General features: G+C 45.8%; 1 protein-coding gene across 1 annotated transcript; it reads left to right on the top strand.

Moving 5' to 3' along the window:
• The first annotated feature begins 4,768 nt into the window (after nucleotides 1-4,768).
• On the top strand, nucleotides 4,769-13,060 carry LOC123116462 (probable ubiquitin-conjugating enzyme E2 24). The gene is made up of 7 exons (XM_044537416.1): nucleotides 4,769-4,963; nucleotides 5,051-5,156; nucleotides 8,405-8,815; nucleotides 8,895-8,958; nucleotides 10,741-10,880; nucleotides 10,964-11,275; nucleotides 12,313-13,060. The coding sequence occupies exons 1-7, from the start codon at nucleotides 4,791-4,793 to the stop codon at nucleotides 12,664-12,666; spliced, it is 1,560 nt and encodes a 519-aa protein (XP_044393351.1). The 5' UTR covers nucleotides 4,769-4,790; the 3' UTR covers nucleotides 12,667-13,060.
• Nucleotides 13,061-13,311: the final 251 nt, after the last annotated feature.

The following is a 13,311-nucleotide window of genomic DNA, read 5'->3' as shown; positions in this document are numbered from 1 at the left end:
TCCGGCCGGGGTTTCGCTCACAGCCCCAAACGATGTGTACAGGGTTCCGTGACACCAAACGGGCGCCCGGTATACCCGGCCACGTGCCTACCGCATCACAGCCCACCCCTCCGGTCAGCGCTGCGCACGGCCTCCAGCATACTACAAACACCAGAAACTACTTGCAACTCCTGGACAGAGGACAAGGGTGATTAAGAAGCCGAGAGGGTCCATTGGTTTCGGGCCCAATGCGTGGTAGTATATGTTTCATGGATCACAAACACAGAACTCAGTTCCTGAGGACGGCTGCAATGAGACAACCCACCATGTGCTCCTACATGGCCTCTCACCGCTACCTTTACCAAATCGTATTCACACACTTAGCTCACACATAGTAGGACATGTTCATACACCTCTGATTCATCCCCGATGAATCAGACCTGACTCAACTCTAAGCAGTAGCAGGCATGACAAACAAGCATGAATGAGTAGGCACAACAGGGCTCAAACAACTCCTACTCATGCTAGTGGGTTTCATCTATTTACTGTGGCAATGACAGGTCATGCAGAGGATAAAGGGGTTCAGCTACCGCAGCAAGTAACAGTTGAATCGTTGTTGTCCTAATGCAGTAAAAGGGAGCAGGAGCGAGAGAGTAGGATTGTATCAGAATGAACAAGGGGGTTTTGCTTGCCTGGCACTTCTGAAGATAATATAGCTCTTCATCGGTGTCATCGAACTCATCGTCGGAACACGTCTATCGAGAGGGGGCAAATACCGGCAACAGAGAAGAAATACAATCAATGCAATGCACAATATGATGCATGATCATGACATGGCAATATGCTATGATTTGAGCTAATGCAACTAGCAGCAAGTTAAATGAAGTTGGTTTGAACCCTAGGTTCAAATTCAAACTCCACATGAGCATTTCAAATGCCATTTATTCAAATTGTTGTATACAGCAGATTTAAGTTGTTCAAACATGCATAAAAATGGTACAGATGGATAGATTGGATTTTTCTGATCATTTTTCATATATAAATTATTTGATTTGGAGCTACGATTGATTTTATATGATTTTTAGAAGTTTAGGACATTTTCTGGAATTTCCTGAATTAAAATAAATCCAAAAAATACATGTTGCGTCAGCATGACATCACCCTGATGTCAGCAGGTCAACTGGGCGCCTCCAGGTCAAACCTGACCAGTGGGGTCCACTGGTCAGTGACCCAGTGCTGTTCAGTGTCAATGGCAGGTGGGTCCGGGTCAACAGACACGTCAGCCCAGTCAACTCTGACTGGTGGGTCCCGCGTGATTATAAACTAATCTAAACAGAAATAAAACCTAGATTATTTAGGGCGTGGGGCCCAGGTGTCAGTGAGCTAGGTGGGTTAGTTAGGGCGTCATTAGTGGCTAATGACAGCGCCACGTCAGCTTCGCCAGAGTTCTGCCGGCGGCGACCAAAACCATGGCGGAGGGAGTCGGGATTTCGCTATGGGGCTCCATTTTGAGCGTGGTTTGCTGCTACAGCTTGCTGGAGCTCTCGCGCATCTAGTGGTGGTGGCGGCAGCAGCTGGGATGGCCGGAGTTGACAGCGGCGAGCATTTCCGCGGCGGTCGGAGTTCGGGCACCTGCGGGTTTGGCGTTGTAGTGCACGGGAAGGGGAGCTGGTGTGTTTTTTAGGCTCCTGGTGAGGTGTGGAGCACGTTGCCGTGCTCGGGAGTGAGCTATGGTGGCTCTGGCCTCGTCTGCGTCATCGCCGGCGGCGAGGAGCTCACGACCCCGGTGAAAAGGGCGGCTAGAGTGCGGGAACGAGCGCGGGGAGGAGGGGGAATGGTCGTGGAGCTCACAGTGATCTCAATGGAGGACTCGGTGGGCTCGGGGAGGGGTCGGAGCAAGCGGGGCGGCGAGGGGGATCTCCGGCGGCCGACGGCATGGATGAGGATGATGGCGTCGCTTCGGGCGTCCCGCGAGCGCGTGCTTCGTCTTGGGGCTCCGTGGCGTCGAGGCGGAGCCTCGGGACAGCACAGAGAGGCGAGGGAGAGGCGATGGCCGAGGTGGTGTTCGTCGGCGGCAGCGACAGCGCTCGGTGGTTGCGTGTGAGAGAGCCAGAGGAGGAGAGGAGCTCGAGGAGAGAGTGAGAGGGCCTGGGGGGTTGCGTGGCCGTCTCCGTGGCGTCGGAAGGGCCTCGAGAGCGTGAGGCAGGCAGGGAGGAGGCCACGGTGTCGCCAGCGCTCGCCACCGAGCTGCTTCGGGGCGAGGGGAGGAAGACGACAGGAAGAGGTGGGCTGGGCCAGGTGGCTGGGCTGGCCGACTGGGCCGGCCAGGTGGGCTGCGGTAAGTCAGGTGAGGTTTTCTTTCTCTCTCTTTCTTTTTTTTTGTTTCAGTTTTCTATTTTGTTCTGTTTTGATTTGATTTAGTAAAAATACTAAACCACTTGATAAAATGCTGAAATTAATTATGTGGCTAGAACTAAAATATACCAAACCACATAAAATGTTCCAGAATTATTGGACATATATTAATTATATAAGAAATATATATCCAATGCAAATAGTTATTGAATTAATTCAAAGGCCCAAAATAAATGTTTTTGAGATACCAAAAATATTGGTTTGACTTTCACATTTTGCCAATATTTTCAGAGACTAAGAGGAACATTTTCTTGGAGTCATTTGATGAGATTTAAATGTTGGTTATTTTTAGGGGTATTCTGAGGCTTTGAAAATTCCTCAATTCAAATTTCATTTGAATTTAAACATGATGCACACATGGAAGCTGGCATAGGTCAGACTATAATTAGGGATGTGACATGCTCCAAATCTCTGGATGGTGAGGCAGCTGCGCGGCCTAGGAGACGGAGGAGGGAGGCCCCTGGTCAGATCCATGGCCCTGGTCATTGGTTGTGAGCAGCAGAGGTGCGCCGCAGTGGCTAGGGTTGGCCGCCGCTTCCATGGGGCCGTTGCAACCACCGTCGCCATGGATCACGGGCCACCATCATCGATTGGAGGTGGGGAGGTGAAGTCGGAGGACAGGGACGAGGAGACGAGAGGCGTGGCGGCAGAGGACGAGGACAGGGAGAGGCAACATGTGGCGGCGGCGGATGAAGGAAGAGTTTGGGGACGGGGAAGTGTTAGGGTTAGGTTTTATATGGGGAAAGTTTAGGGCTTTAGGCGGGCTTTTTGCGGGCTTGCGGATCTGTACTGGGCCTTTCATGACGGTTTTCAAAACTGTCAGCGGAAATCCGTCATGCATTAACAGGTTTCTTGTAGTGGTACATGATACTCAACTGATCTGCTAGTCATATTTGTATTTCATGGATATTTGAACTTTTGTTAGTGAAATCTCAGCAACTTATGTAGTACTATATATATTTATGTGTACCGTACACTATTTTAACTTTATTGGCATTCAAAAAGAAATTCACGCTGATTTGCTCACTGTTTTGACAGGCAAGCTTTCTCATTACTTTTGTTTAGAACTTGCAATATGACAGTAAACAATTTGTTATGTCCTCTTATAAAATATAAAACTTCTTACTAATGTATTGTTCTTTCCTTATCAACTGTCAATTTAGTTTTGCGCAAAGAAGTTATCCATCCATCAATAGCACAGAAACACCTAATTTTCTTTTTGACACGATCGATGTGATCTAAGAGTTCTTCCTTGTATCAATTTTCAGCAACGTGTCAGCTGTTTTTTCAGTTGATTTGGAGCGTCTGGGCTAGCTTAAAATGTTTGCATGGCTCCTACACCTCAACCGCTTGTGGTGAACGACCGGCTCCAACGTAGAGGCTGGCCGAACTCCTACTTTTGCCAGCTCTGCCTCAGAAACCTGGAAACCTCGGCGCATCTCTTCTGGAGCTGCCCGTTCTCAAAGGCAGTATGGTCTAGTTTGTCTTATTGGTAGCACTGTCAGGGCCTCATCGAAGCATGCCGGCCAAACGACTGAAGCTCCCTGGAAAAGGTCGAAGCCATGATCTCTGCAACAGGGCCTGCACACGCGAAAGGAGCCAAGTCTCTGATCATGCTGGTGCTCTGGAAAATTTGGCAAGAACGGAACAGCCGCGTCTTCGAAAAACAAGAGGCTACGGTGCAAGCTGTGATCGCTAGTATCATGAGAGAACTTTCGCTCTGGCAACAAGGCGGTTTCAAACAGATTCTGAGCCCCTTCGAGGACCCTCCATGAGATAGTAGTTGTTCATCAGGGTGCTTCAGGCACCAAGCCTTTTCCTGTTCTTCTGTTTACCTCCTTGATCCATGGATCACCGCCTTTATCACTTTGTCATCTGCTCCCTGCTTAATCAATGAAACCCCAGTGTTTTGCTGGCTCTTCAAAAAAAATTCCTTTTTGCCTGCCGTTTGGCAGACAAGGCGCGCCCCTATCTAGTGATCATGATTCTACGCTAGTTGCTCCCTCATCATGCATCCAGTTGCTGAGAGGCGCTATGGCTTCGAGGGAGGACCAAAAACAAGCGCCACACACAATCCCCACAGATGCTCACCGCGCAGAGCATCCGCGAATGCCCAGAAAGCGCACGCGGAGTTAGCAGTCGTAGACCCATCCCCATACCACTCTTCACTGACATCGGGCCCGAACCCGGACCCCGGCCTTGACTAGCCCGCGCGTGGGTCGCTTTCTCTGTGGACGTAGCCCGCCTCCCAGGCCCGGCAGTCGTCGTCGCCGCACGAAAACAAAAATAAAAAAGAAGAGGCCCGCGTCACACGTGGGCCAGCGTCGTGTGATCTCGCTGCCGGGTGGTCCCGCAAGGAGCTCGCGTCATCCACGGTCGGTGGCGGCACACGACTAATGTTCCTCTGCGTTCGCCCCCTGTGCCTCGCTACGCGCACAACGCCCTCGCCCTCGCCCGCGCACATCTCCTCGGCTGGCCCCTCCCCCACTCGGCGCCTCCCCGCTTCTGGTCGCCCCGCCGCTCGCCGCTTGCCGCGCCACCCATTGCACTTCGCCATGGACGCCTCCGAGTGCGCCGCCCCTCCGCCATCTTCGAAGAATCAGCCGTCGATTGTGTTTCCGGGCGATTTTTTGATGGGCTCCTTGATCTGTCGCAGGTACCCGCACATGCAAGGGGGCGCGTCGTCTTCGTCGTCGTCCTGCCGCGCCGCCGACGCCGCCGCCTGGGACGCCGTGCAGCAACAGAAACGCCAGCGCTGCCAGGTACTACTCGTCGCGCGACCTTGCCGTGTGCGCAAATTCCGGCCGTAACCTTCCTTCTTCTGGTTTGCTACCCGAGCGGCTTCCGTGCGATCCGATGTTGCGGCCGTTGCCTTGTTGTAAGGCGTCGATGCGGAGCGTGACACGAGGGTTTTGGCCTACTTGGGTCTTGTTGTTTTTATTTTAATAATTAAATAATCCGTTTTTTCGTGGGGTTTAGATTTGTGGATTTGAGGCGTGATTTTGATTTCGAGGTGGAAATTATCTTAATACCATAAGGGTAGTAGGGTTCGCGGGGACAATTTTGTCTTTAGGTTTCTGCAGATTGATTGTGGTAGAATTGGGGTTTACTGGGCACTTGACTCAAACATTGTACGGGTTTACAGTAATGTGTTTATTGACCTGATTTTGTTTATTTTTCTGTGTGCCTTTAGAGACTAGAAAGAAATGTCTGGTGTTCCTTTATAGTTTCGTTTTGTTTGTAGAATTGCAGTCCGTGCTTGTATATGTTGTTTGCCGAAGTTTTGATCTTCTTGTGGATAGAAGGACGAGTACATTAATATACACGGAAGCTGCAAGGAATACATTCTAGCATATTGAATCGCTGGTGTCTCTAGGGTGTCGACATATTGCTGATGTACTTAAGCTTCAAACAGTTGTTTGATTATGGAGGGGTCTGCGTGTAGAATTGTTGGTTCTTCACCTGGGCAAAGTTGGCTACAACATATCCATGACTGTATCAGTTTGATAGGTGTCTCTTAAATTTGTTATGCATAAACTAGCGGTAAGCTGGTAGGTGTTCCGAGTAGTTTTACATGTGAATTGTTAGTAGAGCATGCAGGAGTGTGAGCTATAGAGCTATGATTTTTTTTGGGACAGTGATCTAGCAATGCAAGACACCTGTGGCAGGCCACAAGGTCTCATGTTGAACATGAGGACAATTTCCCTTGGGATATTCGAGTACCATTGTGGAAATGAGAAGGTTTTGGAATATCATGTTTTCAATAGCACTTTCTAGATTTATGTATTAATTATTTCTGAATATATTTTTCCATGTTCAAACTTCAGGCCTCTCTGATTCACAGGATTTGCAAAATGTGGGAATAGAGAAAACGTAGGAATAGAGTGGCATGCCATTGTAAGGGTGTTTGATTGTGCACAGGAAAAACGTAAGATTATTTCAAGGAGGTTGGAGTGGATGGAAAATTTCCTATGAAATCTAGTGCAAATAATCTAAAATAAATCCTATGGTTTCCAATCGTATGAATCAAACAACCCATGGAGGAAAAATTCTAAGGATCAGAATCCTCCAAAATTCCTTTGAGAATCCTTTGAATCAAAGAAGCCCTTTGCCTGTTAAGTTAATACTACAGATCTGCTCGACATTTCTTAGTTTGATGTGGATCTGGGCATTGCATGTATTCTGCTAGCTGTTTGTGCGTCACAGAGAGAAATTAAATAGTTGTGATGATCTTGAGCTTTTGTACTTGTTTATTTATTGGTTGAAGTGACTTTTTATACCCTCTCTTACAGGGGCATTACCTGTTTTGTGGACAAAACAGTAACTTAAAAATTGTCAATTTAACTTTAGGTCATGCTCCCTCCGTCCCAAAATTCTTGTCTTAGATTTGTCTAGATACGAATGTATCTAATATTAAAACGTGACTTGATACATCCATATCTAGACAAATCCAAGACAAGAATTTTGGGACGGAGGGAGCATATTATTGCTAAGTCAATTTTATACGGTTGTCAGTCCACAATAGACATGGGCTAGTTTAAAAAACCGAGAGGAACTGGTGGTTCAACCGGAAAAAAAAATGGAGCCTGCTCTGCTCTGGTTCAGTGAGAAGGCAGTTCTGCAACTGACCCGGCCAGAATCAGTTGAACTGTGATTTTCCAACAAACATATGACTGGTCCAGCTGGCCTGCAGTGCAAGGATTATGAGTTGAACGACTAGTCTAGTAGTCTCAGTCGGGTTGTCGATTAGGTTCTTCGTGTAGACTAGCTCTGTGAGTCAAGGGCTGGAGCGACTAGTCTTGGACTAGTTGGCATGTTTGAGTCGATCGACTCAATTTTGGAGCTTGTTCTGCTCCTTCTGCTCCTCCCCTGGATCTGCCCCTCTGCTGTTGTGCTCCTCACCTGCTGTGCTCCCTTGGATCCGCCCCTCTTCTGCTGTGCTCCTCGTGGATCCGCCCCTCTTCTGCTGTTGTACCAACTATTCTCTCCCTTCTCTCCATCCCTTCTTCTTGGGTTTGATTTCTCCCCTGCCTTCTTGGTTGGTGGAGAAGCTAAGACTCTGGCCATTGGATATTATAGTTGGCACAGCCCCAGGCTCTTCACCCACTTCCCATGCATTCAATTTTTATTGTATACTGTACTGTACTATATAGTACTCTCTTTGTCCGGAATTACTTAATGGATGTATCTAGACATATTTTAGTTCTAGATACATCCATTTTATCTATTTCTGCGACAAGTAATTTCGCACGGAGGGAGTATATACTACTCCCTCCGTTCCTAAATATAAGTCTTTTTAGAGATTCCAATATGGATTACATACTGATGTATATAGATGTATTTTAGAGTGTAGATTCACCCATCTTGCTCCGTATGTAGTCCATATTGGATTCTCTAAAAAGACTTATATTTAGGAACGGAGGGAGCATGTATTAGTAGCTGGGTACTGTAAGTTGAGTGCTACAGTACCATGTGTATTTTGGAGTGTAGATTCACCCATTTTGCTCCGTATGTAGTCCATATTGGAATCTCTAAAAAGACTTATATTTAGGAACGGAGGGAGCATGTATTAGTAGCTGGGTACTGTAAGGTGAGTGCTACAGTACCATGTCGACTAGTCCAGCAGTAGTCTAGATTAGTCACGATTGGTCTATGAGTGTCAACCTCGGCTTGACTTGTAATTCTTGCTTTAGTGTCACTGTGCTGGGAAAATATATTTGTGTGGGGCTGGGATTGGACCTAGTACCTCAAGGCTCCTCGGTGAAGCGACGGACTATTCTAGCCACCTGGACTAAGGTTGTTTGGTGACTTAGGATGGAAAGATAACTTATTCATACCTGATTTATGTACCATCACACTAATAATACCACAAGCGAATGTCTAATGCTGGCAGCGAAGAGCAAAGGATCATGATATGTGACTTAAATTTACAACTACTGGTGGACTCATGTTTGTATTTATTGTGGATAAGTTTTCTGTTTGCTTATAACTACATTGGCATATTTTACAGGGATCATCATCCGGTGATAAAGTTGGATCCTGTACAGAAAATAACTCTTTCAAAACATCTGAAGCCGAGCTACAGAATTTTGACTCTGGTGAAATTGAGGAAGAAGATTATTATGTAGATGATGAAGATGAAGGCTGCTACGATGATGACAATGAAGGATCTGACTATGAATTTGATGAAAGTGATTTCAATCAGCAGCTGGCTGATAAATTTGACGATTTAGATCTGCCTCCTGGTGTGGAGGCTTCTGTACCATGGTTGCAGAAAGCTGCAACTGATGACGGCCCTGGCATTTTTAAGTCAATGTCAGAAATAGAGGATGAAATTGGTAAGAAATACAAGTTCTTCAAACAGTTTGACACTGTCGAGGATTTCTCTGATCATCATTATGCTAATAAACCTGTTGGAAAGGTAAAATCATATGCATATTGCTTTATTTTGTACCTTCTTTTCGACTCGATACTTATTTTGTTCTTTAACTTCACTCCAGACAGGGAAAGAGTGGACAAAAAGAATTCAGCATGACTGGAAACTTCTGGAGAACGATTTACCAGGTCAGCTATTTCCATGAAAGAAAGTATAAATATGTGCTTAAAACGCTCCCCGCAAGTGATAGACATAAATTTTGAAGCACATTGAGGATCTGATTTGACCCACCCACTTCTACATTACTCAGTTTTGCTTCGAATTTTGTGCAAATTTAGTTCTTCTGAGGGCATATGTTCTCTTGTCAAAGAAAGCTCTATCGTTAATGTTTTTTAATGTGTTTTAAATTTTTTCATCTTATTATTCGAAGAATGGAGACGGAGTATATTAGTACCAATCTTCAAGAACAAGGGGGATGTTCAAAGTTGTACTAATTACCATGGAATTAAGCTGATGAGCCATACAATGAAGCTATGGGAGAGAGTCATTGAGCACCGCTTAAGAAGAATGACAAGCGTGACCAAAAATCAGTTTGGTTTCATGCCTGGGAGGTCGACCATGGAAGCCATTTTCTTGGTACGACAACTTACGGAGAGATATAGGGAGCAAAAGAAGGACTTGCATATGGTGTTCATTGACTTGGAGAAGGCCTATGATAAGATACCGCGGAATGTCATGTGGTGGGCCTTGGAGAAACACAAAGTTCCAGCAAAGTACATTACCCTCATCAAGGACATGTACGATAATGTTGTGACAAGTGTTCGAACAAGTGATGTCGACACCGATGACTTCCCGATTAAGATAGGACTGCATCAGGGGTCAGCTTTGAGCCCTTATCTTTTTGCATTGGTGATGGATGAGGTCACAAGGGATATACAAGGAGATATCCCATGGTGTATGCTCTTTGTGGATGATGTGGTGCTAGTTGACGATAGTCGGACGGGGGTAAATAGGAAGTTAGAGTTATGGAGACAAACCTTGGAATTGAAAGGGTTTAGGCTTAGTAGAACTAAAACCGAGTACATGATGTGCGGTTTCAGTACTACTAGGTGTGAAGAGGAGGAGGTTAGCCTTGATGGCCAGGTGGTACCTCGGAAGGACACCTTTCGGTATTTGGGGTCAATGTTGTAGGAGGATGGGGGTATTGATGAAGATGTGAACCATCGAATCAAAGCCGGATGGATGAAGTGGCGCCAAGCTTCTGGCATTCTCTGTGACAAGAGAGTGCCACAAAAGCTAAAAGGCAAGTTCTACAGGACGGCGGTTCGGCCCGCAATGTTGTATGGCGCGGAGTGTTAGCCGACTAAAAGGCGACATGTTCAACAGTTAGGTGTGGCGGAGATGCGTATGTTGAGATGGATGTGTGGCCACACGAGGAAGGATCGAGTCCGGAATGATGATATACGAGATAGAGTTGGGGTAGCACCAATTGAGGAGAAGCTTGTCCAACATCGTCTGAGATGGTTTGGGCATATTCAGCGCAGGCCCCCAGAAGCACCAGTGCATAGCGGACGGCTAAAGCGTGCGGAGAATGTCAAGAGAGGGCGGGGTTGACCGAATTTGACATGGGAGGAGTCCGTTAAGAGAGACCTGAAGGATTGGAGTATCGACAAAGAGCTAGCTATGGACAGGGGTGCGTTGAAGCTTGCTATCCATGTGCCAGAGCCATGAGTTGGTTGCGAGATCTTATGGGTTTCACCTCTAGCCTACCCCAACTTGTTTGGGACTAAAGGCTTTGTTGTTGTTGTTGTTGTTGTTTGTTGTTGTTGTTGTATTATTCACTTTCACCTACAAATTTTTACAAAGCCTGCAGCTCACTGCTGACTCTCCTGGGTTAAAATTGCTAAAGCTTAGAAATGTGCATGGTTGTACTATTTACATGAATTATTGTTCTTCTTATTTCTGTGCAGCGTCCATATACGTCCGTGTCTCAGAGAATCGAATGGACCTTCTCAGGGCTGTGATGATCGGTCCTCAGGGAACACCCTACCATGATGGCCTTTTCTTCTTTGATGCTCAATTTCCTGCTAGTTATCCTGCAAGTCCTCCAGTAAGTATATTGACATTTTGGTAACTTCGTATGTAATGTATTTCCATATGTTGATTGAAATAACCGTTCTGGTGCTTTTGCAGACTGTATACTATCATTCTGGAGGACTTAGGCTTAATCCAAATTTGTATGCTTGTGGAAAAGTCTGCCTTAGCCTCCTAGGCACCTGGGAAGGTCATGGTTGTGAGAAGTGGAACTCAGCTCACTCAACCATGTTACAAGTGCTAATCTCCATTCAAGCTCTCGTATTGAATGAGAAACCATACTTCAATGAGCCAGGATATGAAACATATGCCAATAATGCTAGTGGGCAGAGGACTGCCTTGGAGTATAATGACACAACATTTCAATACTCATGTAGGACAATGTTGTACTCGCTTCGTAGGGCTCCACAGGTAACATACTGCTAATTATCAAGCTCTCGCAGTTCCCGACATCGGTGCACAAGTACTCACTGTTCCGAAGATTAGTCCAAAATGTAACTTGCTGAATGTGGATGTATGTGATGCTATTTTGTTAGAAGGGGAGATAGACAACAGAAAAAAATCTACTGAACTGCAACATCAAACTATTAACCATCCGATTTTTGCCCTCGGGTGGTCTCACAAATGGTCCGTTTGTTAATGTGGATACCACATGTCCACCATGTCACAGCCAGAGCCAAACAATCTAAAATAAGCTCCACCATTTGTATAAATATATCTTTCACAAGAAATGCTAGAAATGGAAGAGAAAAATTGGTAGAAACAGATAAGTAAACAGAATTTGGTGACATGGCAGTGATGTGGTGCACATGTGGCATGCATGTCACCAAAAGCTACTTAACTACTTGTGAAACTACTCTAGGGTGATTTGTTTTACTATTTGAATAGTTTGTGAGCCAGACTGTTTTTGAGTTTACTGTTAAAAAGTGAACTTGTGCCAGAGTTCAGAGTTGAATGGTGGACTTCTTTCTAGAAGAGAACATCATCTATTTGTGTGGACCTTGAACATTTGAACCATGGAGTGACACGGGATTACTCTTGTGGCCTAGACGGGTAGAAGACCCTCCACTTGGGCATTAGCTTGGACTCTGTTTTTGTGTTATCCTGAAACCACGCAAAGTATGAAGGATGTCAATTTTAGGGTTGCTAAGTGGACCAATGCAAGAATTCAGGGTTGAAAATATTTTGTTTTCTCCCTCTTTTTGATATGGCAGTTCTTTTTGGTGTCTAAGACAGCCATAGCAGTAAAATCTTGCTAGAGTCAGTAAAGGTTGCTAGATTCCATATCTAGTTTGCGCAGTGTACCACAGCACAACAACCACAAATTGGGCACTTAATTTGGTTGTAGTATGGAAGTTGTTATTATCTTCAGTAGGGTGCGGTGCACAGCTCACACACCAGAAAATCAAATTAACCTTTATCGTTGGCTGTTGCTTTGCTTGTTTCAGCACTTTGAAGATCTCGTTGCCGGCCACTTCCGAGAGCGCGGCCGTGCCATTCTGGCTGCATGCAAATATTACATGGAGGGTAACAAAGTTGGGTCCGTAGTTCCTGACGAGGATGATGAGGACAAGGAACTGGAAAGCGCAAATGCAGAAGGATCCAGCTCCAGCAGTGCAGTGAAGCCGAAGAATAATCAGGTAGATTTGCGTGCAGGCGCAGGTGTAGTTCGCCCTGCATCCTTCAAGACCAACATGGAGGTTCTGTTTGAAGAGCTCCTGATGGAGTTCAATGTGAAGGGTGCTGACACCAAGAAGTTCTGTGCCGAGAAGTTGAAGAAGAGCCAGCCTGCTGCTGCTTGAAGGATCCGGCTGCAGCACCAGATATCTGTGGTGGTTCCATAATGGGAGTGAAATCCATAAAATGATGGTTTCATTTCTTGCCTAACTATAGGAATGCTATGTAGATATCTCTTTTTTTGCGCCCTTTGCCGTACTGGTCCTGTGGACTCGGAAGTGGAAAAAAGTGGTGGTTTTAGATGCTAACTGAAGTGTCCACCCCCTTAGCTTTGGAATATCGTTTGCTTATGAGTTACTAGTACGTGAGGCTACATGTGCATTATGTAGCGATTTAGTTCATGAGGTCCTCCCAATGTTTTATCCTAGATGCCAATGTAGGAATCAAGAGGGCATGTCAATACATTCTGAAGGATGGAGCATTGGTTCCTTTTAGCCAATAGCAGTTGGCAAGTGGCAAGTTGATTAGTGCTACTAATCTAAGTAATGCTGCAGCGCGTGAAAAAAGCTATAACATTTTTCGAAGATACTGGATCTGCATTTCAAAGATAGGAATAGACCTGTTTAAGAATTCGTCCAATTAACCAGTTAACTTTTTTGAGCAATCTCTATTCATAGGGTCACTGAGTAGCCGATAAACCAATTAATCATTTGATTAATTGATTAACTTGCCGATTAGCCTATTAATCTCCTACTCGCTAGCCAACCATG

Source organism: Triticum aestivum, chromosome 1B (assembly GCF_018294505.1).
Source record: "Triticum aestivum cultivar Chinese Spring chromosome 1B, IWGSC CS RefSeq v2.1, whole genome shotgun sequence".
Taxonomy (NCBI): domain Eukaryota; kingdom Viridiplantae; phylum Streptophyta; class Magnoliopsida; order Poales; family Poaceae; genus Triticum; species Triticum aestivum.
The sequence above is the reverse complement of the archived record's forward strand: the minus strand, read 5'-3'. Positions and strand labels throughout refer to the sequence as shown.